Source organism: Gopherus evgoodei, chromosome 10 (genome assembly GCF_007399415.2).
Source record: "Gopherus evgoodei ecotype Sinaloan lineage chromosome 10, rGopEvg1_v1.p, whole genome shotgun sequence".
NCBI lineage: Eukaryota > Metazoa > Chordata > Testudines > Testudinidae > Gopherus > Gopherus evgoodei.
The window spans coordinates 40,438,623-40,464,565 of record NC_044331.1 but is presented as its reverse complement, the minus strand read 5'-3'; the positions used below and the strand labels follow the sequence as shown (position 1 = coordinate 40,464,565).

Sequence of the window (25,943 nt, the reverse complement as noted above, 5' to 3'; positions counted from 1 at the left end):
CCAGGCTGTGATGGAGACTCTCTCTTCTCTAAAGCCACACAGGGGAAGGGAGGCTACATGTTCTGGTTGGTAATGATGGAACTGACTGCGTGTGGTCTTTGGAGAAAATTCTGAACATCATGCCATCTCAGTTTAAAGTCTATTTCTGTGAATAAGAGACTATGCTTAGTTACGCTGTGAGGGGGTAGGCAACCTATGGCACATGTACCAAAGGCGGCACACCAGCTGATTTTCAATGGCACTCACACTGCCTGGATCCTGGCCACTGGTCTGGGGGGCTCTGCATTTTAATTTAATTTTAAATGAAACTTCTTAAACATTTAAAAAACCCTATTTACTTTACATACAACAATAGTTTAGTTATATATTATAGACTTAGAGAAAGAGACCTTCTAAAAACATTAAAATGTATTACTGGCATGTAAAACCTTAAATTAGAGTGAATAAATTAAGACTCAGCACACCACTTCTGAAAGGTTGTTGACCCCTGTGCTATGAGCTAGTAGGTGTCCTATATCTGAATGTCTCCAGGATCACTTGGCTGAAGTGGTAGCGTGTTTTTGCAGCATTCTCCATAGGACTGCTACCTGGAGTTGCGTTCACACCTTCGCAAATCACTGTTCTCTGGATATTTCAGCAAGCGCAGATGCTGCTTTTGAGAGGGCAGGGTTTCAGTTGCTGTTCAGCTCATAGGTTTCCTCTGTTTGGCTGCTAAGGGAAGTCCCAGTGGCTAGGCACCTATGGTGAAGCTCTGTGGAAGCAATGGAGGGGAGGGAAGAGGAAGAAAGGCTCACTTACCAACAGTAGCTCTTGCTCTCCAAGTGTGTTGCAGCCTCAGAGCTGCACTCCCCCCCCCCCCCACATTCCCTAGGCATCTGTCAAATATGGAGCTGAGGGAGGGTTGGACAGGTAACGCATTCATGCCTTTAGTCTGTGTGGCGTGTTAGGCTCCAGGGAATGGCACATGCCCCATAGCTGCCAAATACTGCTCCAAAATGGTTCTGTGGGCAGGTGCGTGATTCCCTGGAGGCAAAGTGTTTGGAGAACAGGCTCTGTTCTTGGCAGGTAACTCACTTGCGCCCATCAGATAAAGATGTTAGCACTGGAGTGTGTTTTATGAAATGATTAGCCTTGTAACATGTTACCACAAAGGGAATGGAGACCATGGAAGCTTTTGTGAAACGTGCTTACCATCAGCTCTCACAGTGACTTGGTTCAGAGCATTACGAGCAGGGAGATTTTCTGCCTCCTGGAATTCCTTTAACTTGCAGATCCCGCCTTTGAGCTTAGAAGTGCACTTTGTGTCGAACTCTGCTCCAAACTCACTTGTTGGAAGTTGTTGCCCATCAGTAGGTGTCAGGCCCCAGGCCTGCTCCTCGGGGCAAGCAGTAGGGTCCATGGTCTCAAGTGCCATCTACTCAGAATACCCTCTAGAGTGCAGTTTCCTGCTTTGCACACACAGCTGTAGAGAGTGTGTGGGCCACTCAGGTGCTGTTTTTTTTTAAATCTAGCCTTTCAGACTTACATAAAATGTTCTTACATTTCTGCTGTTAATGACCATTTCATTTCACAGGCTTGGTTACAATTTACAATGTAGCTCCCTTATCCTGGCAGGCAGGCTAAGGCAACTGTGGCCTTTTAGTAGAGACTCAGACCTGTGCAAGATGACTTATCATTAATCTGTCAACATAATGGTTTCATTTCTGCTTCTTTCCATGCTTTTTGGTCTAATGGTTTTGTTTGCTGTTTCTGCTTAGCTTATCAGGCAACCGATTATCTCCCTCCAGCTTTAGAAGGTAAACCTATATTCTATTAAACTTCTCTGACCAAATCCTTTCCTGGACCTGTGACGTGGCATGACTAACCTTTAGTGCTTTGGTACTAGCTGAAGAGAGCATGGCGCTTGTATAATGTGCACGCATGAGATTCTGCATGCTTGAGTCTGTACTACTTGCTTGAAGTGCAAGCAGGCTGGTGTTCATCACACACAATTCTGGGAGATGCAAGGACTATCCATCTTCACCACAGAAAGGGTGGGGGCGGGGAAAGGGTTATTCAGCTATTTCTTACTTTTAAAGAGAGACTTTAACACAGGGATATGCTTTAAAAAACAGACATGTCACCTTGTTCAAATAAGAGCTCTCTTTCCCCACAAGCTGCCCTTGCAACCCAGATTCACTTAGCCAGACTGCAGTGAAGCCATATTTGTGCCATAGATCAATTTTCAACGTAGACCGTTGTAAAGTCAAAGTTGGCACTATTGCTTCCCTGCAGAAGCAAGTAGGCGAGGATGAGCTGGTGGGGAAGAGGTCCTTCCAGAGTGATTGCTAGGTTCCAGGATTGCTGCCAAAAGGGTGAGGAAAGAGAAACCACTCCAAGAGGCACAGGAAAGGCAAAGAGATTTTTTCAAGTCTGCTTTGTCCAGAGGTTTCCTTAGTACAGAAGTGCAAAATTTCAGAAGCACTCAGAAAATGAGTACATCAATATATGAAGCAGCTTGAATCAGACAGGTTTTGCTGTGGCCAAATGATAAGGGATAGTGCAGCACTTTCAGAGATTTAAGGAGTTGCTGGGGAAATGACCTAAAGCTGGAAGACTCTAACAAAAGTCTCCAACATTTACCCAGTGGCTACTGTGGTTCTTGCTCCTCTGCAGAAGATTAAATGGGTCACCAAGGCCATGCTGCTAGCGACACATCTTGCCTGAGGCCCAGTCTCCAGTGCTCTGCCTTTTATTCAGCAGTCTTTGGAGTTTTACCTCTGGCTCTGGAGTTTGCACAATATAGGCCAAGTTTATCCCTGGTGCCACCCACTGACATCAGTGGTGTTACACAAGGGTTGAACTTGGCTGTATATTTCAGTGTATGCATCACTGGTTTGTGGAGGATTCAGTATAGTTGGCACTCTGTTTATTTTGCTGCTACATGAAATGCTGTACTGGTGCTTGGGAAGTTCTCTGAACTTCAGCTGCATGAATTTAGAAAGCATTTTGTGGGGCTGGGACCAGGACTAAGCCAACACTCACATGAATTCATAATAAGGCCACTAAACCCCCACCAATGATTGTCTTCAGGCAGGATTGCCTGCTTTGCCCGGTAGCAGTGGGAGTAGCGCCATGAGCTCTTCCTTGTGGTTGTGGAATTCACAGTCCTGGATTTCCTGCAAACTGCTTTTAGCAGGAAGCAAGAGAATGGAAAGGGATGTAGCAGCGTTGTGATGGATTGCTTGGTAAGCTGGGTGCAAGAAAACAGTGTATATTTTAATACGGCTCAATGTAAATGTTTATCTCTAGGAACAAAAAACGTAATCCATACTTGTAGGGTAGAGGATTCTGTGCTGGGAAGCAGGGACTCTTTCAAACGATTTGGGGCTCATGGTGGATAATCAGCTGAACGTGAGCTCTGCATGAGACACTGGTCAAAAATTTAATTTTTCAAGGCATAAACAGGAATCTTAAGTAGAAGTAGAGGATAATTTATCTCTGTATTTTGTACTCGTGCAACTGCTTTTGGAATCCTGTGTCCACAGCTGAAAAAGGATGTTGGGAAAACTGGAGCGGGTTCAGAGATGAGCTAGGAGTATGACTGATTAAATTAATTAAAAGATTAGACACTGAGCTCCGTGAGTGTATCACTAATAAGGAATAATCTATTTAGTTTAACAGAGAAGGTTAATGGGCGATTTGATTAGTCTGTAAGTACCTATATGAGGAACAGATATTTACTAATGGGCTCTTTCAATCTAGAAGAGAAAGGTATAACATGATCCAATGGCTGGAAGTTGAAGTTAGACAAATTCATTGTGGAAAGAAGGTATGAATTTTTAACAGTAATTAATCCATGGAACAATTTACTGAGGGTCATGGTGGATTCTCTATTGCTGACCATTTTTAAATCCGATTAGATGTCCTTCTGAGAGATCTGCTCTAGGAATGACTTTGGGGAAGTTCTATGGCCTGAGTGATACAGGACTACAGGAGGACAGATTAGCTGTTCACTGTGGTCCCGTCTACTCTTGGAATCTATGAATCTCCGGCTAAATCTGTAGATGATGTAGGTCCCTGCTGCTGTTGGAGCTGCGTAGGCAGCTGTCACAGCTCAGAGCCCTGACAGAAGGCTCAGCTCTGGGTCCAAGCTCTGCGTATCCATTTACTCTTTAAAAATATAATGACATGAGTGTAGGTGATGAAAGGAACTGAATTTCTAGGGTTGAAGTTCGCTCACTGAACAGGTCAGCAGCAGTGCCTACCTGTGACCTAGGGGGTCCCCTCTAAGAGTTGGGGGAGTACAGGCTTCTGGGACCTGCTGATACTGCCCATACTGAGGCCAGCTAGCACCAATCACGGAGCTGTCAGTAACCGTTTCTATGAATCTCCACCCCCTGCCCCCCCACTTTTCCTGCATGTTTTTGGAAGCTGGACACTTTGTTTTTTCTTAAGCCTTTCCTTATTGCAGATGGTACTGCATGAACAGTGTTGCCAACTATATGGTAGTACTTGGTGTTTTTCCTAGAGCCCCAGCTCTTGGAGTCCTGTAATGATATGAGAATTTCACATTTTAAAAAAAGAGTAACTTCCTATCCTTTCTGGTTGCAGTGGAAAACCCTGGAAATATGATCCCTAAAGGCCCCCCAAAGCAGAAGGCAAAGACCCAAATTTTAAAAATGCCAGGAAATTTAAAAAAGTACTGAAGCAAATCTCATGGTTTTGGGGGGGCCTGACTAAAAACTTTTTTGACTGTGTGAGATTAGCAATACTGAATGGATACACACTGTATCCATTCAGTGCCATATGTTAATAGCACTGAAACAGCTGTAAGATGCATCTTATGAACTTCATAGAGTCTAGTAGCTCCTTGGACAGTTCAGGCTAGTGCTTCAGTCTGAACTTGCTATGCCCATACATTACAATGCATGAGCTTATATGGTGTATGGTCCCTAATGCCTAGATTCTGCAGCAGGAGCTAAAGTAAAGAGGTCGTGCCAGCTACACGGATAGTTCCCTAGCTCTGAGAGGTGTAAGCCAGGCTCAGGACCTCCTGTAGGAGGGTGGGTATGTAGGAATAAGGAACAGTCACTGGCACATGATGTCCTTAAAGACCTTTTTACTATTAACTCAAGCCTTTGAAATAAGGGGCATGTACTTGTCAAAGGGACCATGTCAATTAAAACTTGATCCCAAAATGCCTATTCTGTAAATCCTAAACCAATGAAAAAACTTGCAAAGTTAAAATAGAATTCTAATAAAGAGGTGCCTCCCTTCCTCCCCCAACAGTGCGAGACACCTGCTCAGTGCAGCACCGGCAATCTAAAAGTGCAGCTGCTTTCACTGGTTTCTTTTGTTTCATTGTCTCAATAAGAAACACAACTAGTAACCGTAAGGCATAAATAGTGAGACGTGAACAGGTTTTTCAGAATTGTTTCTCTGTTACAGTGTTCGTAGCTCTAGCAATGACTGAGCAAAGTACCAACCAGAGTAAGAGTGCCTGAGAGGGAATTTAAAATGAGACCACTAGAATCCAGTGAGAGGCAAGGAGGGACATCTGAAGGCAGGTGTTGAGTTGTCAGAGTTTAAAGCCAGAAGGGAACACCAGATCATCTGATCCGACCTCCTGTAAATCACAGGCTGCCAGCACCTGCAGACTAAACCCAGCAACCAAAATTAGAAGAAAGCATTACAGCCCACAGGCAACTAAACTGTTCTGTGCCCCAGCCAGAGACTAGGAGTATGGCTGCACTACATGGCTTTTAGCGACACGGCTGTGCCGCTACAGCTGCTAAAACGCGTGCAGTGTAGCTGCTGTTTGTCGGCAGGAGAGAGCTCTCCTGCGGGCAAAAAATGTCCATGCCCCATAAGCAGCAGCGGCTTTGTCAGCCCGAGAGAACTGATGCCCATAAAGCGTTGTTCACACTGGTGCTTTTCCTCGGTACAACTTTTATCATTCAGGGAGTTGTTTTTTTTAACACGCCTGAATGACAAAAGCTTTGCCAACTAAGTGCCAGTGTAGACAAAGCCTAGAAGGGACCAAGGTGCACCAATGGCTGAGGCCCTGCAATGAAAAGGAATTAAATGAGGTATGTCCAGATAATCCTGGCAAGTGACCAACACCCACGTGCTCCAGAAAAAGGTGGACCCCCCCCCCAAGATTACTCCAATCTGACCGAGGGAAAAATTTGTTCCCAACCTCACACGTGACGATCTGTTAGACCCTAGCATGTACGGAAGAACCAGCCACCCAAGCACATTATTTGATCTTGGGGTGGAGAACCCTTTACTTTGTTTCTAGTAACCTAATCTGAGCTCTAAGAATTGCTTCTTGGTTCTTTTAGGAGCACCTTCTGCACAATCATTGCTCAGCTGACTGAGGAGACCCAGCCACAGTTTGAAACTACCCTCAAATCTCGTGCTGTATCTGAGGACTCTGATGCCAAATTCACATGCATAGTAACAGGTAATGATGCCATCAGTGAAGTGACCCACCCCTGCCCGATCCATTACTGCTTCTGGTTAGTAGTAGTGAAAAAAAAAGGGAGTGGGGTGGGGGAGAACTACAGTGTTGCCAACTCGCTCAATTTTATTGGAAGATGCATTTTCATTGAATGGCTGGAAGTTGAAGCTAGAAAATTTAGACTGGAAATGAGGTGTGAACTTTTAACAGTGTGAGAGTGATTAACCATTGGAACAGTTTACGAAGAATTGTGGATTCTCCATCCCTGGCAATCTTAAAATCAAGATTAGATCTTTCGAAAAGATCTGCTCTAGGAATTAGTGTTGGAATTTCTCAGGCTTGTGCTAGATTAAGTGTTCTCAAACTTCATTGCACCATGACCCCCTTCTGACAACAAAAATTACTACATGATCCCAGGAGCTGGGGGGACTGAAACCCAAGCCCATCTGAGACCCACTGCCCAGGTGGGGAGGCCAAAGCCCAAGCCCACTGCTCTAAGTGGGGGTGGTAGGGAAGAACCAAAGCCCAAGGGCTTCAGCCCCAGGCAGGAGGCCTGAAACCTGAGCGCTGCCTAGGGTGACAGGATGTCCCAATAAAATCAGGACTGTCCCAATTTTGAGGAGTTTGTCCCACATCCTGACCAGAGTGCGGTCGGGACACCATTTGTCCCAACATTTTGTTTCCTGGTCTTCGGTGGCAACTCGGCGGAGAGTCCTTCAATTGCGGATGGTCTTTGGCAGTATTTCGGCGGCGAGTGCTTCTGTCTTTGGTGGCAAGGTTTATTACCCCCCACCGAAATACTGCCGAAGACCATCCGCGACTGAAGGGCTCTCTGCCAAATTGCCACCGAACTCCCAGATGGATGAGTGTGGAAACCCCCCCCGCCCCGCCCCCTGCAGCAGTCCCGATATTTTCCCCTTAACATCTGGTCACCCTAGCGCTGCCAAGGAATGAAGCCCTTGGGCTTTGGCTTTGGCCACAGGCAGTGGGGCTTGCACTTCTACCCCAGTAAGTCTAAGCCAGCCCTGGCGGCCCTATTAAAATGGGGTCACGATGCACTTTGGGGTCATGACCTACAGTTTGAGAACTGCTGTGCTAGATGATAGTGGTTCCTTCTGGCCTTGAAATCTGACTCTCTCTCTACATGATGTTGCTGCTAATCCTCCAGCTGCTGGAGGGTAGTGATTACATGAGAACAGCTTGAAAACATGACCCAAATGAGTCCAAAAGGCACATGAGAATAACTTTAAAATCAATTTAAAAAAAATCACATTTGAGGAAGGAGTAGGGGTGATTTATCGGTGTTGAATTTTGGGGCTGTTAATACTGCAGCTTACAATAAAAAGCTTGCACCAGAGCGAAGCTGGCATTGGTTACTAACTGGGAAGGCCATAATAGAACTATTTTCTTGAGTAGTCTCTCAAAGGTTTGCTATCTCAGGAATGTGCAGTTTGCAGCTGAATCTTGCTCTGTTAAGGAACCTGCTTTGACCCTCGCCTTTGATCTCACACAGGATACGTCTACACAGCAAAGAAAAACCCGTTGCTGGCCTATGCCAGCCAACTTGGGCTTGCGGTCCTTGGACTGTGGGGCTGCTTCATTGCTGTGCAGACTCCCAGGCTAGGGCTCCAAACCGAGCCCAGATATCTACACAGCAATGAAGCAGCCCCATAGCCTGAGCCCCAGGAGCCTGAGTTGCTGGCATAGGACAACCGCAGGTTTTTCTCTGCTGTGTAGACATACCCCTAAGGAGAGCACAGATGGGGTTGCGCCAGTGGAAAACCTGTGCTTCTTAGCCCTGGTCTACACTGGGGGTGGCGGGGGGATCGATCTAAGTTACACAACTTCAGCTACATGAATAACGTAGCTGAAGTCGCATACTTAGATCGACTTACCATGGTGTCTTCACTCTGGGTTAACTGCTGCTGCTCCCCCGTCGACTCTGCCTGCGCCTCTCGCGGTGCTAGAGTGCAGGAGTCAATGGGAGAGCGCTTGGGGGTCGATATATCATGTCTAGACATGATAAATTGATCCCTGCTGGATCGATCACTGCCTGCCGATCCAGCGGGTAGTGAAGACATACCCCTAGAGTGCTGGTCTCTATGCCTATTCCACTGTGGTTATGCATGTGCACCATGCGCCCGGAGCTGGAGAATTTTGAAAGCCGTGTCCAGGGCTGTCCTTACCTGTATGCAAACTACACAAATTTCCTGGTGCCCTACGCAGCTGCGTGCTGCTCCAGCAGCCAGCCCGATCCCCCACCAGCTGAGCTGGCCAGGAAAGCTGCTCCCGCTCCGTGTCCACTCCAACCCTTCCCCATAGCCTCCACCCCACCTCTTCCCACCCCTGCTCTGTCCCAGTCCCAGCTCCACCCCCACTCCCACCCCCACTCCACCCCTTCCCTGAGCTACGTCCCGGGGGACTGCGGAACAGGTCGGGCACGCCCTGCACTCACTAGGCAGCGGGAAGTGGAGTGACTGGGTTCCAACCTGCTCCGCTCTGCCAGCTCATGATGGGGGGCAGTTTCACCCCTGTCCCTCAAGCCTGTTCCTGCCCCCTCCTCTCCCAGACCTTGGGCGCAACGCCCCCACGGAGGCCTAGGACCAGTCCTCCCCCCCGCATGGAGGGGATGCATAGGGCACTACAATGTCTAGGGATGGCCCTGGACGTGTCCATTGGCTTGTGCATGTGCCCTTGCTCTCCTTGTGCCTCCAACTGAGGAGATAAAGAGTGGAGAGGACTCTGACTACCTCTCCAGTTCCTTCTTACCACCACGTGACCCAGATTGGAACCTCCAATATCCAGGGCTTTGTCTCCTTTATTTAGGGTGACCATATTTCCTATGCTGAATATGGGACACCTGGTAGAATTACTTGCATTCAAGCAGGTTCAATGGCAATCAGTCAGAACTATGCAGTACAAATGTTCAAATTAACATTAACTTGACTGAGCCCATGTTAAAAAGAAATACTGCAAAGCTGGATTCTTTTTATTTACCTTCTTATCTTTAAGACTTCAGGGGTTTACATGAGGAGGAGTCTTCTGTCTCTCTCACACACACATTCTCTCTCTCTCTCTCTCTCTCTCTCTTTTCTCTCACTTGGGGGGTGTGACTGATGGACTGACTCTCCCTGTCCAGTGCTCTCTGCCCTCCAGGCCTCGCTGGGCCCACAGGACAGACCCGCCTTTCCTGGTACCTGGCGCCGCATCTTCCTGAGGCAGTGTATGTGTTGTGGGGGGCGGGGAGCATGCAGAGTTGCATGCCCCTCCCCTAGATTTTTGCTGGACCAGCAGCAGCCTTTCAGCCCTGTGCGGGAGGGAAGCGGGGAAAGGGATGACCTGGCCAGTGTCTTTCCAGAGCTCATCTCTTCTGCACGCACAGTGTTGAAAGGCAGCTAACACCTCCAGGTTGCTGCTGGCCGCCAACATAACCCGTCTGTCTCCCATCCCCCAGCTACAATGCGGGCAGGAAGGGGTTAAGCCCTAAGGACATGCTGTGCACCAGGGCCCAGGGAACCTGATTGCAGGGGCTTCAGCGGCCACAGAGCCTTGCCAGAGAGGTGGCTCATCAGGGGAGGGTGCATAGGGGACGGAGCAGCCCTGTGCTCCCTGGGGGCAGAACCCAGGGCAGTGGGGAGGGGAGACAGATGAAGAGGGTGCTAAGCTCCTGCGGGAGGCTGCTGTGGAGCCTGCAGGTTTGGGGCAGGAACAGGCTGGAAAGTGCTTCTTCGCCCCAGCCCACACATTCCAGAGCTGGTACGCAGTGGAGGCTGCGCTGATGGCCTACCACCTGCCTTGCACACCCACCCCCCTCGTCGGCCATTGGACCCCACACACACACACACCCCAATGGTGGGCGGATGGCGAGCAGGGATCAGGCCAGCAGCTGGACCCACCAGTACTGATGATTGGGGGGAGGCAGAAAATATGGGACAATTTTCCCATTTTTAAGAAAAAGTTGAAACACCTGAAGGAGGGCTTAAATATGGGACTGCTCCTTTAAAAACAGGATGTCTGGTCACCCTACTTTTGTTTATCTGTAAAACATATGTATATTTGTGAATAGTTTTTAGAAACTTTAGAATTTTAGAGTTTATTCAATGTTTTTTTTTCTTAAAATTCTTATAATTTGATAGTTTAGCTTCCCTATCCAGGGGTGCCCTGCCCTCCACCCTCCATTGCACCATTATGGGGACAGGACTATGCCCAGAAATCCAGTCTTCAAAACGTATGCTTTCTGCCCATATGCCTCATCAGTCAGCAATGACCATCAGTGTACTGCCTCAGAGAAGCCCACATTGTGGCAAGGTGCAGTATCTCCCTCTCGTTCCCCAGTCATGTCTGAGAGGGATGAGAGCTTCCCCTTCAGAAGGGCTTAATGGAACAGGCCATGAGGCTGCAGTCACCCAGGCTGGGGATTCTCCCACCTGTATATTATCCTGACTCAGCAAGCAGTGTGCCTCCCGCCATGAGGTCTGACTGAATTGAAGGTGTCTACTTCCGGAGACCCCTCGGCAGGGTCTTCTCAGGACAACCAGGAGCATTCTCATAAACACGAGAGGAAATCGTCCTCCAAATCCACTTTGAAGCAGTCTGGGTCAGCCCTGCCTAAATCAAGCAGGTCTTTGGAGAACGTAGGATGCCTTAAGTCTCAGGGGCATGACAAGAAAGCTCACAAGTCTATGGCTCCAACAGTACCAACTGTGATCTGTACCATCTAAGCATGAAGTCTGTGGTCTGATGGCACTGATAAAAGGGAGTCATCAGCTACCAACGGAACCGACTGTCTTGCTTGAGTGTGGCAGACACTGTTATTACTCTAGCTCCATTGTTTCGGGCAGACCCCTATCACTCTGGGAAGAGCCAAGTCATGCTCTTCCTAGGATGTTTTTGCTGTCCTGGATCCAGTGTCTCCTTCCCTCACAAGGAAGGGCCTGACTCCACTAGGAGATAGGCTTCTCCGGCAAGTCACATCTCCCATTCCTTCCTCAAATTGTGACTTTCCTTCAGTGGAACCATCAGTGCCACCAGTGGATCCAGACTCATCCTCTTCTTTCTCGGGAGATGCTGAGCCACCCTACGAACTGATGCTTCCTCCTCTGAGGCATGCTTTTTAAAATATATATATATATATATATATATATATATTTTTTTTAAACTCAAATCAAACCCAGGATTCAAAAGTTTGGATAGGACATAAATGTGGGCCCTGAGCTGACCTCTGGGGGTTTTAGGAGGAAATTGCCCCTGTGGGTAGGTTACAGTATTGTTGTCCCCTTAGGGGTACTTGCTGTTCCTTTGTGGTATTTGGTGGTGGCCTGTGTCAGTGACAGAATACTAGGCAAGATGGTCCTTGGACCGGCAGTTCCTATTAACAAATAATATTTCATACAGATTTTTCCAAAATTAAGCATGATTCTCACCTCTTTCTGGGCTTGTACCTAATCAGGAAATTTGTACCAGATACTCATGCCATGGTTAAAAGGGGGTCTGCATCTGCCAGCTATAAAGCTTTATAGCTCGCTGTCTGACACTGAGATGGCTAACAAGTGTTGAACAGCTGCTGCCCTTGCTGGTTATCACTCTGTAAGGCTGCTATTCATCTTTATTGCTTCCTCTCCCATGCCTTTGATTTGATTTATTGCCTCCTCTTTTGTATCCTTTCCTCTCTACTTCACTTAACTGCTCTAGGAATACACGTGTGTGTGACACAAAGTTCTCTCTCTCGCTATCTCCCACCTCCCTCTTGGAACAACTTGGGGAAACTCCTAATGTCTGTTGTGCAGGAAACTGGGAATACACTTCTGGGGAATACACTTCTGAGATTCCATCATGTCAAGGAGAAATATCAGCTTTTTCAAAGCATATCTGCCTTTGGCCTAACGCTACAACCATTTCTGGAACCCATCCCCGGTTAGAACACAAATTGCTCCTCACATTTAGGAGGCATGGGCCATTTGGCTGGTATTTGCTGAAGTTATTTCCTCTGCTGGAATACTGTGTTCATTTCTGGTGTCCACAAATCAGGAAACAGTGAAAACCAAAGTAATAGAAAAGGGATTATATTTAATAGTGCAAAGAGCAAATCATGCGGTTAGGGATTAACAGCAAGAATTTTTGCTGTAAGCTGTGGCCCTTATCAGTTGGAAGGGACAGAGAGAGAAGAAGACCTGGATTTGTTGGTTGATCACAGGATGACTGAGCCAACAATGTGAGGCAACCATGGAAAAAACAAATACTATCCTGGGATGCAGCAGGAGAGCTATTTCCAGTAGACGGGGAAGTGTTCTTGCCTTTGTACAAGGCATTGGTGAGACCTTATCTGGAATACTGTATGCAATTCTGGTCTTTTATGTATAAGAAAGATTAACTCAAACTGGAACAAGTGCAGATAAGAGCTACTAGGATGATCAGGTGAATGGAGAACTTGCCTTATGAGAGGAGACTTAAGTAGCTTGGCTTGTTTAGCCTAACCAAACAAAGGTTGAGGGCAGATAGGATTGCTCTCTATAAATACATCAGAGGTACAATTGCCAGCGAGGAAGAGTAGGTATTTAAATTAAGGCCAATGCTGACAGAAGAACAAATGGATATAGACTGGCCATCAATAAGTTTAGGCTTGAAATTAGATGTAGGTTTCTAACCATCAGAGAAGTGAAGTTCAGGAACAGCCTCCCAAGGGGAGCACCTAACTTGCTTCAAGACTGAGCATGATAAGTTTATGGAGGGGATGGTTTGATGAAGTTGCTCATAAGACCATGTGGCCCATCTGTGACTGAGGTTAGCAAATTTCTCCAGTGGCCAGGACATTAGAGGGGAAAGCTCTGAATTTCTACAGCAAATTCTTTCTCAGGTGTCTGGTGGGTCTCACCTACATGCTCAGGGTCTAACTGATTGCCATATTTTGGGTCAGGAAGGAATTTTCTCCCGGATCAGATTGTCAGACCCTGGGAAGTTTTCACCTTCCTCTGCAGCATGGAGCTTGAGGTCACTTGCTGGTTTGAACTAGAGTAAATGGAAGATTCTCTGTAATTTGAAGTCATTTAAAATCAAGATTTGAGGACTTCAGTAATTCAGCCAAAGGTTATGGGCCTTCTACAGAAGTGGGTGAGTGAGGCTCTATGGGCTGCAATGTGCGGGAGGTCAGACTAGATGATCATGATGGTCCCTGCTGGCCTTAAAACCTATAAATCTAAATTGGAAAGTATTCCAAGAAGAACTCTGAGATTGATTCAAGATTTGGAAAATGTGCTTTACAGAAAGACTCAAGAAGCTCAGTCTATTTAGCTTATCAAAGAGAAGATTAATGAGTGACTGGATCATAGTCTGTAATAGTTGCATAGTCATAGTTACACAGGAAACAGAAATTTGATGATAGAGGTTCTTCAGTTGAGCAGATGAAGTAACAAGATCCAATGCTAGACAAATTCAGACTAGAAATAAGGGGCCCATTTTTAACAGTGAGGGTAACTAACCATTGGAACAACTTAAGAAGAGGTGTGGTGGATTGTCCATCACTGGAAAATGTTTAGTCAAGATTGAAAAGGTACGTTCTAGTTCAAACAAGAATGAATTCAGAGCAGTCATGTGGCCTGAGTTGTACAATAGGTCAGACTCGATGAACACATTGGTCCCTTCTGGTCCATCCAAGGAAAATGAGATGAAGAATTTAACTTCATCAGTTAGAAAATTAGTCTGGGATAAGGCAAAACATTGAATTAGTAACATCAGCACCTGTTGTCTTAAATGTAGAATGTTGCAGTCTGCCAAGACTCTTGACAGCTATGTTAACCAGTCCCACCATATGAGGGTGTGTCAAAAGCCCAGCTTGGAATCTTTTCCCCCAGACAGCTTAGGCAAGGTGTGCCTTGTGGTCAGTCTTGGAGGACTGTGTTTGCACAACCCCCTGTGGTGGTTTCACTCTTTCAAGTGGAACGAAGCTCCCACAAGCTGGGAATATTATGGTCCAATTTCCAGTGCACGGAGTCCCTGGTACTGCACGCAGTAGCAGGGTGGGCAGGCACCAGTATAAGTATGAGCTGAGAGTACAGTGTTTAATCTGCTGCTTGGAAACAGTCCTTGGTGTGTGTGATCCTCTGTTACCTGATATATAGGCAGCCTACTGGAAGGCTAACGCTCAAGTGGCCAGAAAAAGAGTGATCTGATTGTGCCATAAAGTATCCTATGCACTGTTTTTTGTTTGGGATTTTTTTTTAAAAAATACTCTGCGGCAGCAAGTCTCCAGGCCTAGGCCAGCTGAGTCGGGCTTGCACGGCTAATGCTACGAGGTTAAAACTAACAGTATAGATGTTCCTGATGAGGCAGGCACCCAGGCTGTGGTGAGTGGTGAGGGTCTCAGAGCCCAGGCTGCAGTCCAAGCAGGAACATCTACATGGTTGTTTTAGACCCTAGTGCGAGCCGGAACATGGTCTACACTACAGTGTTAGGTCGATGTAAAGGGGCTTATGTTGACCTAACTTGGTCAGTGTCTAGAGCTCCTACCGATGTAAATCGCCCACTACCTCAACTTAACTCCACCTCCGTATGAGGCGTAGCACTTAAATTAGTGTAGTTAGGGTGATGCAGTGTCTGTGTAGAGATTACATTACTGAACATTGGCTGTCAGCTCTGTGTGGAGCTGACAGCTGAAGGTCCCTTCCCTCCCCGTGCTGACAGCCTGACCTGCCAGCCAGGTGCTGGGCTTACAGACTCAAAATACTGTCAGCACTGGGGCAGGGGATGCCCAGCTGTGAGTCCCATGCCCAGCTGCCAGGTTGGGCTGTCAGTGCCGGGGGCAGAGAGGGTAGTTGTGAGCCCCACACCTGGCTGCTAGCTGGAACTGTCATGCTGGGGTTGGGGGTGAGGCAGTTGTGAGTCCAGTGCCTGGCTGTCAGTGCTGGAGCTTGGGGCGCCAGCTGTTAGTGCCTCTCAATGCCTCTCACAGTTCAGGCAGTGGAAGCACTCCTGATGGGGATGCGCACCACCGCCAGAAGAAACAGAATGTGGATGTGAACTGCCGCTTTAATTACTGCAGTGGCTGTACGTCGACTTGGCTTAAGCCGACTTAATTCTGTAGTGTAGACAAGCCCATAATCAGTTGATCTGGGCTCTGAGACTTGCTGCTGAGAGGTGTTGTTTTTGCAGTGTAGACGTACCCTGAGTTTCATGGATGTGCAGGAGGGAAGAAAATACTCTTCCCCACCCCAACAACTGCATTGTGGGTAAGTAACCTATGCAAGAGGTTTTTAAAAACCTGTTTGTGACTCTTCATGCTACTTTTGGTAGCTAATGAAAGAAACTGACAATGCATTCCTGCTTCCCTGCCTATCAAGCATGGTTGAGCTGACACCCATGTTGAGGGTTTCAGATATGGAATGGAGCTCTTTCATGCTGTCATTGAAGGAGTGGGGATGTTGGCTCTTTACCAAGGAGATCTCTTCTTCAAAGTCTGTATTAGCACCTAGTTAGCTGCACTATCTAACAAAAACAGCCTTTCCAGCACTCTCCCTGCAGAGTCCTCTCCCTCTCCATTTTCACAATGCACTAGTTCCCTAGACATCCGTTTCCCTTGGAACATCACTGGATCTGATTTTTAAATGTACAGCTCCAAGCAGTCACTCACTCATTTTGACAAAAATCTCTTTGGTTTCATTTTTCCATTATTCAATAGAAGCAGGATCAGGCATTCCTCCCACCAGCCCTTTGCAATGCCTGTATCCCCTTTATTGGTCTAGTTAATTCAGCTGGTTTGTACCCAATGGCAGTTGTGTTTCTTGGCACAACTGCTCCAGTTTTCTTGGGATAAGATCTCTTTGATGTGGACTTTGCTCTCTACCTCTTGAGGTCTTCTCGAATTGAGGGTCACAGATGGCCCTTGCTTGAAGCTGGGGGGATTCTAAAACTTGCCCATGGTACAGAGCAAGTTCTTACAGATACCGTAGGCACCGCAAGACAATTGTATAACATGCTGGTGGCTATTGTACACATGGGAAAATGTCTAGTGAAGAGCTAGTCCTTTAATGAAAGTGGAAGAGCCAGTAGCCAGCCAGTGCTCCATAGACCACTTTTGAGGACGCTTTGTGCTAGGGGCTGTGATCAGGGCTCCAGACCATGTATGCTGGAATTGATTGATAAGGCCAGCTTTCAGGAGCAAGGGCTAGGCCTGGCTCTGAACTGTCACTTGCCATCATTTTGCCCATTTCTGGGGAGAAATGTATGGGCCACTTCCTTCCTGCTGTTCCCCACCTCCCCTGGTCAGCTGGGCCCCACCCTCCCTGCTGCATTATTCCCCAGTCAGGTGAACAAATAAAATGCGCCGAGAGGGGAATGATTTGCCCGAGAGTTGGCTGATGGGGGACTGGTATATGTGCATGCACGGTAGTTTGGGAAGGCAGTGGGGTAAGAGGGACGGATGAGTGGATAGTGCCAGTTTATGTTGCATGATAGCTGCAGACAGTATGGGATTTGTTTGATGTGTCCTAGTGTCACTAGTGGCCGATTTCCCTTGCTGGGCTGCTGCAGTTAAGGTGATGGGAAGAATTGTGCAGGGGCCAATGTGACAGGTTCCCCCTGGGGTGCTGCCTGGAACTGGGAAACCACTGAGCCCTCCTCTCCAACAGCCTGGCCTCCCGTTTACACTGTTTTGCTGTGACACGCTGCCAAGCTGTCTCCGGGCTCCAGCCTGCACTTTCACTAGCACACATACCGGTAGGGACACACTCAGCTGCAGTTACATGCAAATACTGTGACCAGCTATTGCATGGGAAGGCTGTAGCTAGAGTACTTCCAGCTACTCAACCAACCCCTCCTCCCAACCCTCCCGAGTTTAAAGCCAAAATTATACCATTTTGCCTGCACAGGGAACTGTACAGCATAAGATCATGAAATTTGCCCACTCCTTCGATGTGGAGAGGAATATAGAACAGATTTCTGCCCCAAGTTATGATTCCCACACACTGGCTGTAGATAAAGCAAAAACAAGTTTATTAACTACAAAAAATAGATTTTTAGTGATTATACTGGATAGCAAACAGATCAAAGCAGATTACCTAACAAAACATGCAAACTAAGCTTAATATACTAAAGAGACTGGATATGAATAGCAGATCCTCACCGTAAGTGATTATACCAGCAGGCTGCAGATTCTTAAGGGGCAAGCTACACTAATTTACAGCTTGGAATCCCCCAGTGTTCCATTCATAGGCTAAAAATCCCTTTAGGCTGGGTCCAGCACTCCCCCCCTCCCAGTTCAATCTCTCTGTTCTTTAGGAGTTTCCAAGAGTCAGTTTGGGCAGGGAGTCAGTGCAGATCCATGATGATGTCACTCCCCTGCCTTATATAGCTTTTGCATAGGGTGGGAACCTTTGTTTCAAAGCTTGTCAGTGGAAGAATACTGACGTCCCACGATGGAGTCCAGCACCAGGTGACCTGGTCACATGTCCCTGTAGTATCTCAGCAGCCATTACTTGGAGATTGTTTGTAGCATTCTCAGGAAGGCTCCCCAGGTGGGAGATAAGCTTCTCCTTAGGCCTATTGACTCCCTGGTCAGATAGAGTCAATCGACCTGGCTCTAGCTGAGCCAATCGAGATGTGACAAGGATCTGACCTGGTCCAGAATGGAATGTCTTCTCTTTTCACATCCATCGCCTCTGTCAGCTCTGCCCTTCTCCGCTCCCAGGCGTGCACTTCTTGGCTTTTCTCTCTCCTCCTCCTCCTGCTTCACCCCTTCCTGCTGGGTCTCCCACTTCTGTGTAATCTATCCTTCATCCCCTCTTCCACCCTGTGCTCTTGCTAAATCCCTGCTCTGCTCTAGCTCTGCCCTTAGCCTCACTCCGTTCTCCCTCTCTGCCTACTGCTCACTCACTGGCTCCCTGTCCTCTCACGCTTCCCATCCCTAACAGCTACTCTTTTAGGGTCACCTTCCCATACACAGCTTTACACCTTCTTCCATGCTGTCCCCTAATCAGGAGCTGCCTCTCCATCCTCCTCTATCCCTCTCCACCTTCAAAGTAATCCCTCCTCGCATCTCTTCCTGCACCCTCCCTCTGCTCTGCTCTTGGTCTGTGCCTGTCTGATTAGATGGAGCTCTGCAGACCAGGGAGCCAGTCTTGCCCATGTTTTCAAAGCACTATATAAACTCATAGCCCCGTAACAATAAAATATTAAGTTAGCAAGGCAGTGGGTTTCTGCCCAGGCAGGGGAGGCAACCCTGTGGAGTGGCTAGAGCACTGGACTAGGCATCAGAAGAAATGTACTCTAATCCTGGCTCTGAGATTTACTTGGCCAAATCACTGCCGTGCCTCAGTCTCCTTGTCTGTAAAATAGGGCTTATGACATGCTCCTGTATGAAGTACTTGGGGTCTGTGGGCCCCAGGGAAGAGCCAAGTGCTGTAAATTAATATTGAGGGTTCCTGGCTGCAGTTTGTGTTCTTGCATCTCTTGCATACCAAGCTAGGAAGAGACATGGTGTGAATGTCACAGCTCGGACACAGCCACACAAGGTGATTGTTACCTTGAATTCCACCCCAGGGGCTGTGGAGCCCATAAAGGAGACTCTCTTCTGTTGATCATGGAACATGCTCTGAAAGGCTTTTATGAATGATTTGCAGTGACTACGGAGGAGGGATTGTCTTGTGCATAAGGCACTGGCCTGGGGCTCTAGTTCTGTCTGTGTGACTGTGGGTTGAATCTTGTTGTCTCAGTTCCTCCTCCACTCAGTGGCAATAATCTGCTGCCTTCATGGGGTGACCCAGAGAAGCCATTGATGCTGCTGAGAAGCTCAGATACTGCAGTTGTGGGAAGACACACCACAGCTACATAGTTGGAACTTTAGTTTCTTGGAACTGCTTTTGCAGTAGCTGGCTGTGTGTTTGGCTCCATGTGTCTGGCTATGAGCTATTGCCATTCCCACGTGAAGCTAGGCCATGCCTTGGCTGGCTCTGCCCCTCAAGCAGACACCCACTCCTTTACATTGCAAAGAGAAAAGAGCTGCTTTCCCCTCTTTTGCTTCTCAACCCCTCCCCCTCCCCCAGTTCAGATGTTAGCAGTGCTGTCCCTTATCAGCTCCTTCCCTGCATGCCTGCAAAGGCAGGGAAGTTTGTCACATCCCAGTAGGTGGGCATCTCTAGGACACCTGCTCTATGGGAGGGGTACCAGACATGTCCCTCCCCTCCTTCAGTTCTTTTGCAACTTACCAGCCAATGTGGCTTGATCAGAAGGTCTGGTGTGGGCAGAGTTGAGCTGGGAGCCTGTGTCTCATTGGGCATGGACACCTGAGCCCTACACCCTCTCCCCTGGCTGCTGCTGCAACAGGCCAAGGTCTGGCTTACAGGGGCTATTCTCCAGCCTCCCCTTTAGTCTCTGCTGAGCCCTGTAGGAGCAGGTCTCCTCTCCGCTTGTCTCTGTTTCCACGGCATCCCTTAGCACCCAGCTCAGGGAAGCAGCTCCTTCCCCAGAACCTGCTGCCTCCAGGAAAGAGGACCCAGAGGAAGGGTTCCCCGAGCAGTGGAGGGGAGGCAGAAATGAAGAATCCCCAAAGGCGGTGGAGAGAATCCTTCAGAGGCACAGGGGCAAGGGAGAATAGAGCAGGAGAGGTGGTGGGGGTGTCCCCAAAACGGGGAGCAAGGTGAATGGTGACAGCATGTCTCCCATGAGGGGGTAGGCAGGGAGGGGCCACCACTGCCTTTGTTGATCTATTAAAGTCTTTTGTTGCCTTTCTGCTCAGTGTTTGACTTCACTGGAGAGACCCAGTCTGCAGTGCAACACACCCAAAAATCAACCTCTTGCTCCCATCCCCCAGACTCTTAACTAAAAGGTACCATAGCCTCCCCAACAGAATAACCCTGCTGTAGCTCAAACACAAGGCGGGGCTCACTGGGAGAAGTTCCCTGTGGTCTTCGTGATGCAGGTGGTCACGCTGGATGATAATTATGGTCATTTCTGGCTCTGAGTTGCCCATGGCCTTTTCCAGGCTGCTCAGCCTTTGTGTGAAGGACGGTATGCTGGATGTTTCCATGTGGCCTTTGGCTGGAGTGCTTCCTGGGCTATGAAGGGGAGGGAAGCCCCCGTCCTCCAGCATGCAGCTGGGCTGGGGCAAGTTGGGACAATGCAGAGGAAGAATAAGTGAACGGTGCATGGTTGTCTAGCCACTTTGCTTCTACAGAAATGCATCCTGTAAAACCAATCGGAATGTTTCCAGGAAATGAGTCTTAGATTAATAGCTTGGGATTTAGAGCTGTAATTATCACTGTCAGATGCAAACCTCCTTAAAGCTGGGAGGTGACTTGGTCATTGCAGCTTGTGCAGTGAGAGTCTCTGCCTGTCTGCACTTGGAGTCCTGAACACAGGCTGAACACAGGCTCCAGAATCAGGTGGCACCTTAGAGACTAACAAATTTATTTGAGCATAAGCTATCGTGGGCTACAGCCCACTTCATCGGATGCATGGACTAGAACATATAGTAAGAAGATATATATATACACATGCAGAGAACATGAAAAGGTGGAAGTTGCCATATCAACTCTAAGAGGCTAATTAATTAAGATGAGCTGTTATCAGCAGGAGAAAAAAAACTTTTGTAGTGATAATTAAGATGGCCCATTTCAGACAGTTGACAAAAAGGTGTGAGGATACTTAACATGGGGAAATAGATTAAATTTGTGTAATGACCCAGCTACTCCCAGTCTCTATTCAAGCCCAAATTAATGGTTTCTAATTTGCATATTAATTCAGATTCAGGAGTTTCTCATTGGCGTCTGTTTTTGAAGCTTTTCTGTTGCAAAATTGCCACCTTTAAGTCTGTTACTGAGTGACTAGAGAGGTTGAAGTGTTCCCCTACTGGTTTTTGAATGTTTTGAATGTTAACCAAGGGCCGCTTGCTAGAGCAGTTTCCCTGTGGGGAGGAGACTAATCACAACCAGAGTTAGAGCTGCTTTGATTGGAGGAAAGAGCATATCCAAAAACACCATAGGGAGCTGATAAGGAAACCCTGCACATTGTAACAAGCACCCACATGCAATTCAGCCAAGTACTGAACAGAAGAGAAGGAGAGGTTTTAAAGGAATAACTCACGGAGTGGAATATGCTTCCCAATACACCCAAAGATAAATGACCTATCTAGCATTCTGCAAAACTAACTGAAGCATGATAATTTATCTTGTTTCTGCAGCAGAGATGGATAATCCTAAATTTACCTCCCCTTGCACAGGAACCCCAGTAGAGAGATCTCTGCATTAGCAGCTCTCCTGAATTTGCCCTGCACCCCTTGTCTGGACAGGAAGCTGCTTTACACAGCAGGCAGCTAACTCGGCTTTGGTTGGGGCAGACCCGCTGAGTGCTGATCTCTTTTGCCACAGCTGATCTTAGTAGGAATGTATCTGTTTCCCTGGCTCAGAGACCAGCCAGTCACGCGTGTCATGATGTCATTCTACTGAAAAGGCAGGAAACATCTGTTGTCAAATAGCATTTGTAGGACACAAACCAACTGTGATGCAATCAGGGTTGTTTCTGTTCAATGGAAACTTTGGGCTCAGTTTACAGAATGTGATGTGTTGTGAAGAGCTGGTAGCTCCATGGAGAACCAAGTGTCTGTTTTTTAACCTTAGGCGTAATCCAGTCCAAACATGCCTGCTTCGTCTAAAAGTGTCAATGTTCTCACCTCCTGGCTATAGCCAATGTGACCGAATGTGGTCTAATGGTCCACTCTCCCCACTCAGGAACGAAGGGCTCAGATTTTTGCTCACAAATAGATGGATTCTTATTAGCGTAAATGACAAGATTACAAAATGTGCTACTCTCTCATTGTGCGACCTGCAGATTGGAATGAGCCTGGAGAGAGAGACTGGCTGAGGTTTAATTTACTATTGATTTTTTTTTTATATCTCTGGGAATGAGATCTGCAGCCCTCCTTTCATGTTCATTGTAATGCCCCATATGTTGCTATGCAATTTCCTGTCCAGGCTACCCCCAGCCAGAAGTGACCTGGTATAAGGATGATGAGGAGATGGACCGATACTGCGGCTTACCGAAGTATGAGATTTTCCGGCATGGAAACCGCCACACCCTGCAGTTATACAAGTAAGAAAGAAAACCAGAGACTATTTGAGTTTGCTGGAGGAATCCTTTCCATATAGCTTGTTTTAATAGAGAGAATACAGATTATTCAGCACAGCCTGAGCTATCTGCTTCTACTTGTGTGAATGCAGTTTGAGAGAGACACTTCAGTCCTGCCTTCCCTCACTCCCACCATCCATTCACAATCCTGAGCTTTGAATGCCTAATATGGCCATTACTATCAATGGTAGCCATCATCATCAGTTCAGTTTGCAGCACGTGCCAACTTTCCATCAGCTTGTCCCTAATACAACCCCATTCTGGTTATTGTCACCCCCTTTATTAATCTGACCCCCACCCTGCCAGCTCAAGGACTCAGCCAGAGCCCCCACTACTGCAGCCATTCTCTGGTGTAATGCAGAAAGCAGCAGGTTGGGGTATTAATATCTTCTAAGTATATTAACTCTGGTAGCAGCATGTGTCTCAGTCCGCATGGGAGGAGGACCCCCTACAGAATGATGGGAGCCATGAGACGAAAAGGCCAAGGAGCTGATGGTGAACAATAGTGGTGAACGCAGCAGACAGATAAGACAGGATGAGGCTGGAGCTTCCTTTTAGGAGTGTCCCAAAGGGGCTTTCGGCAACCTTGGTTAAGCCACAGTCAATGGAGTGATGAGGACAGACTCCAGATTGGAAGAGGTCAGGAGGAGAGCTGGATCAGAGGAAGTTGAGGCAGTTAGAATAAACTGCAGGGTTTTCCCAAGCTCTGCCCACAAACCAAGCTCTACCTGCTTGACACCAGTGTATGACGCTGCTTGCAATAGACTCTACAGATGGTCAAATCATGGTCATGTGAACTCTGCTGTTCCCATGGTCAGGGCTGGTTTATGGTATTGACATATGCTAGGCCCCATATCCCAGTCACATGGTGATTTAAAAACTATTTTTAGTCCACACAGCAGGTTTCTAAGTGCTGGTATTCTCCTGGGTGCCACCCATTTGTGACACCAAAATGAAATTACTCTCTGAGCAGATTGTGCAGCTCTTCATAATATGGTTTCCCTTCTCCTTTCTGGCATACTGTGATCAGCAATGAAAGAACTCGCAATGTTGACATTCATACCTTACTGCGATGCATGGGGCAGGCCACACCTCTTAGAGCCATTGTTTCAGGCTCTCTGCATATTGTGGCAGCTGTTGCTGCGTTGGTTGTGCTCACATCATATTTTCTAAGTTTTCTTCACAATCACCCGGGTAGAAACTAACTCACTTTTAAAATGGAAGCTGAGATTCTGGCTGGCAGCTTCAGTATTCTGATTCAGTACATCCCAGCCCAATTTGAGTCCTAGGTTTTGGAGACAAGAGAGAATTAGAGAGATAGGACAGTGTTTAAGGGTGGCACATAGCCACTGACGCCAGCATGTGTTCTCCCTAAAGTTCATAGCTCATGTTGTGAAGTTTACCGGTGGAGATTCAGCTCTGCTACACTGGCATACATTGACTTCCCACTGACTCCTGGTTTATACCAGTGTAACAGTAAACATGTGAACTTTCCTGAGCAGCTGTGTATTCCACTTGGGTGTGTGCGCACCCAGCACACTGGAGCCAGAGAATTTTGCCTAAAGTACCCACAGAGGGGTGGCAGTTGTGCCTCATGGCCATAGCTCCTCCCTGGGCTATATGAAGCGGCACTGTTTGTATCCCCTTCAGTTCCTTCTTACCGCCTGGGGCTCGAGTTGCAGCACTGTGTGGTTTTTACCTTGCAATCCTCTATTTAGTGACTGTTCTAGTTGTATGTAGTTAATTAGTGTTAGTTAGTTAGTTGTAGTTTTGTGCTTCCCTGGTGATATCCTCCCTAGGCTTCAAACATTGTCCGTCGTGTGGGGGGACCGATCCCCAGCAATGATCCCCACATGCCGTGTTTGCTGTGTTAAGGCAAGGCCCATATCAAGGAGCAAGATTTGATTTGCAAATTGTTCACCAGACAGACTTGGGTGGCGAGGGATCTTCGTCTGAAGCGGCACCTGCTTGAACAGGCCATGCGGCCTGCTTCAGCACTGAGGTCCTCATCAGATCAGAGGTCACCCCTCATTAGGGACCCCTCTCACGAGATACAGCTCCTTGATCAAGTCCATTTTCTGCTGGCTTTAGAAGCAGGGGAGGAGGCTCTGCCAGAACATCAGGTTTATGGTTTCTCCTCCTGGTACTTTCTGGTGCCCAAATCCAAGGAAGGGACCCATTCTCAGTCTTTGTGGCCTTAACAAAACTATGAGATACATGAGGTTCTGAATGGTCATTTTATCGACTGTTCTCCCCGCGTTGTCTCAAAATGACTGGCTTGCTGCTCTGGACCTTTAGGATATCTACTGTCATGTGGCAATTTTGCTGGGTCACAGATATTTCCTTCCGTTTGTCCTGGCAATGCATCATTTTCAGTACACGGTGCTTCTATTTGGCTTCTCTTCTGCCCCCTGGGTTTTTTCCAAATGCAAGGTCATCGTGATGGCGTATCTTAGAAAGAAAGGGATCCACATATTCCCGTATCTGGAGAACTGGTTACTGTGAGATAGGTCCAGAGAGGAAATTCTTGCTCATATCAACACTACATTGTGCTTGCTCGACTATCTGGGTCTCAGCCTAAATACTGAGAAGTCAGCTTTGGTTTCCACTCAGAAAATCGAGTTCATTGGGGTCCTAACAGATTCTGTAAATTTGAGAACATTTCTCTTGATTGACTTTTTTTTCAGGAGATTCGCCACCTTGCTTCAGTCTGCAGTCTCAACCTACAACAACCATTTGCATATACCAGAGGCTCTTGGACCACATGTCCGCTTGCAAGCAGATGGTCCAGTTTGCAAGGTTGCACCTTCATCTCCCTCAAATGTTGTTCAGGATGGTTTATTGTCTGACTCTTCACCCCTTGGACAGATTGGTCCATCTTCCTCAACTTGTCCTGGTCTCCTGGCAGTGATGGATGCGTCCAGACAATCCGGCCCTTGCTGGCCAGGTCTGTTGTTGCTGGCACCTCCCTGATGAGTTGGGGAGCACACCTGGGGTCACTGAAGGTCCAAGGTCTGTGGTCAGAGTAGGTCTACAATGTGTGTCACGCTTTTGTGGACCATATCAGGGAGTGGTTCACATACTTGCCGATAATACCACTGTGATGTATTACATGAACAAGCAAGAGGGAGCATGCTCCAGGATGCTCTGCCTAGACATGATCAGGTTGTGGCAGTTCTGCATTGAGGAGAACATTATTCCAATAGCTGACCATTTGCCAGGGGTCTAGAATCATTTTGTGGACCATCTCAGCAGGAATTTTTCCCTGAGTCATGAATGGTCTCTGAAGACAAGCATCCTCTAGGTCATCTTCGCAGCTGGGAGCATCCCAATGATTGACCCATTTGCTCCAAGGGACAACAGGAAATGCAATCTGTTCTGCTCTCGA

General features: G+C 47.5%; 1 protein-coding gene across 2 annotated transcripts in view; it reads left to right on the top strand.

The window, feature by feature from the left end:
* Positions 1 to 25,943, top strand: part of ALPK3 (alpha kinase 3) — an 88,733-nt gene that overhangs the window by 20,663 nt on the left and 42,127 nt on the right. The window contains exons 2-4 of one of the 2 annotated variants that reach the window (XM_030578485.1): positions 1,758 to 1,796; positions 6,327 to 6,448; positions 22,402 to 22,519. In XM_030578485.1, coding sequence (XP_030434345.1) covers positions 1,758 to 1,796; positions 6,327 to 6,448; positions 22,402 to 22,519 — 279 coding nt within the window. The remainder of the gene's footprint in view (positions 1 to 1,757; positions 1,797 to 6,326; positions 6,449 to 22,401; positions 22,520 to 25,943) is intronic. The other variant, XM_030578486.1, reaches the window with a different exon arrangement.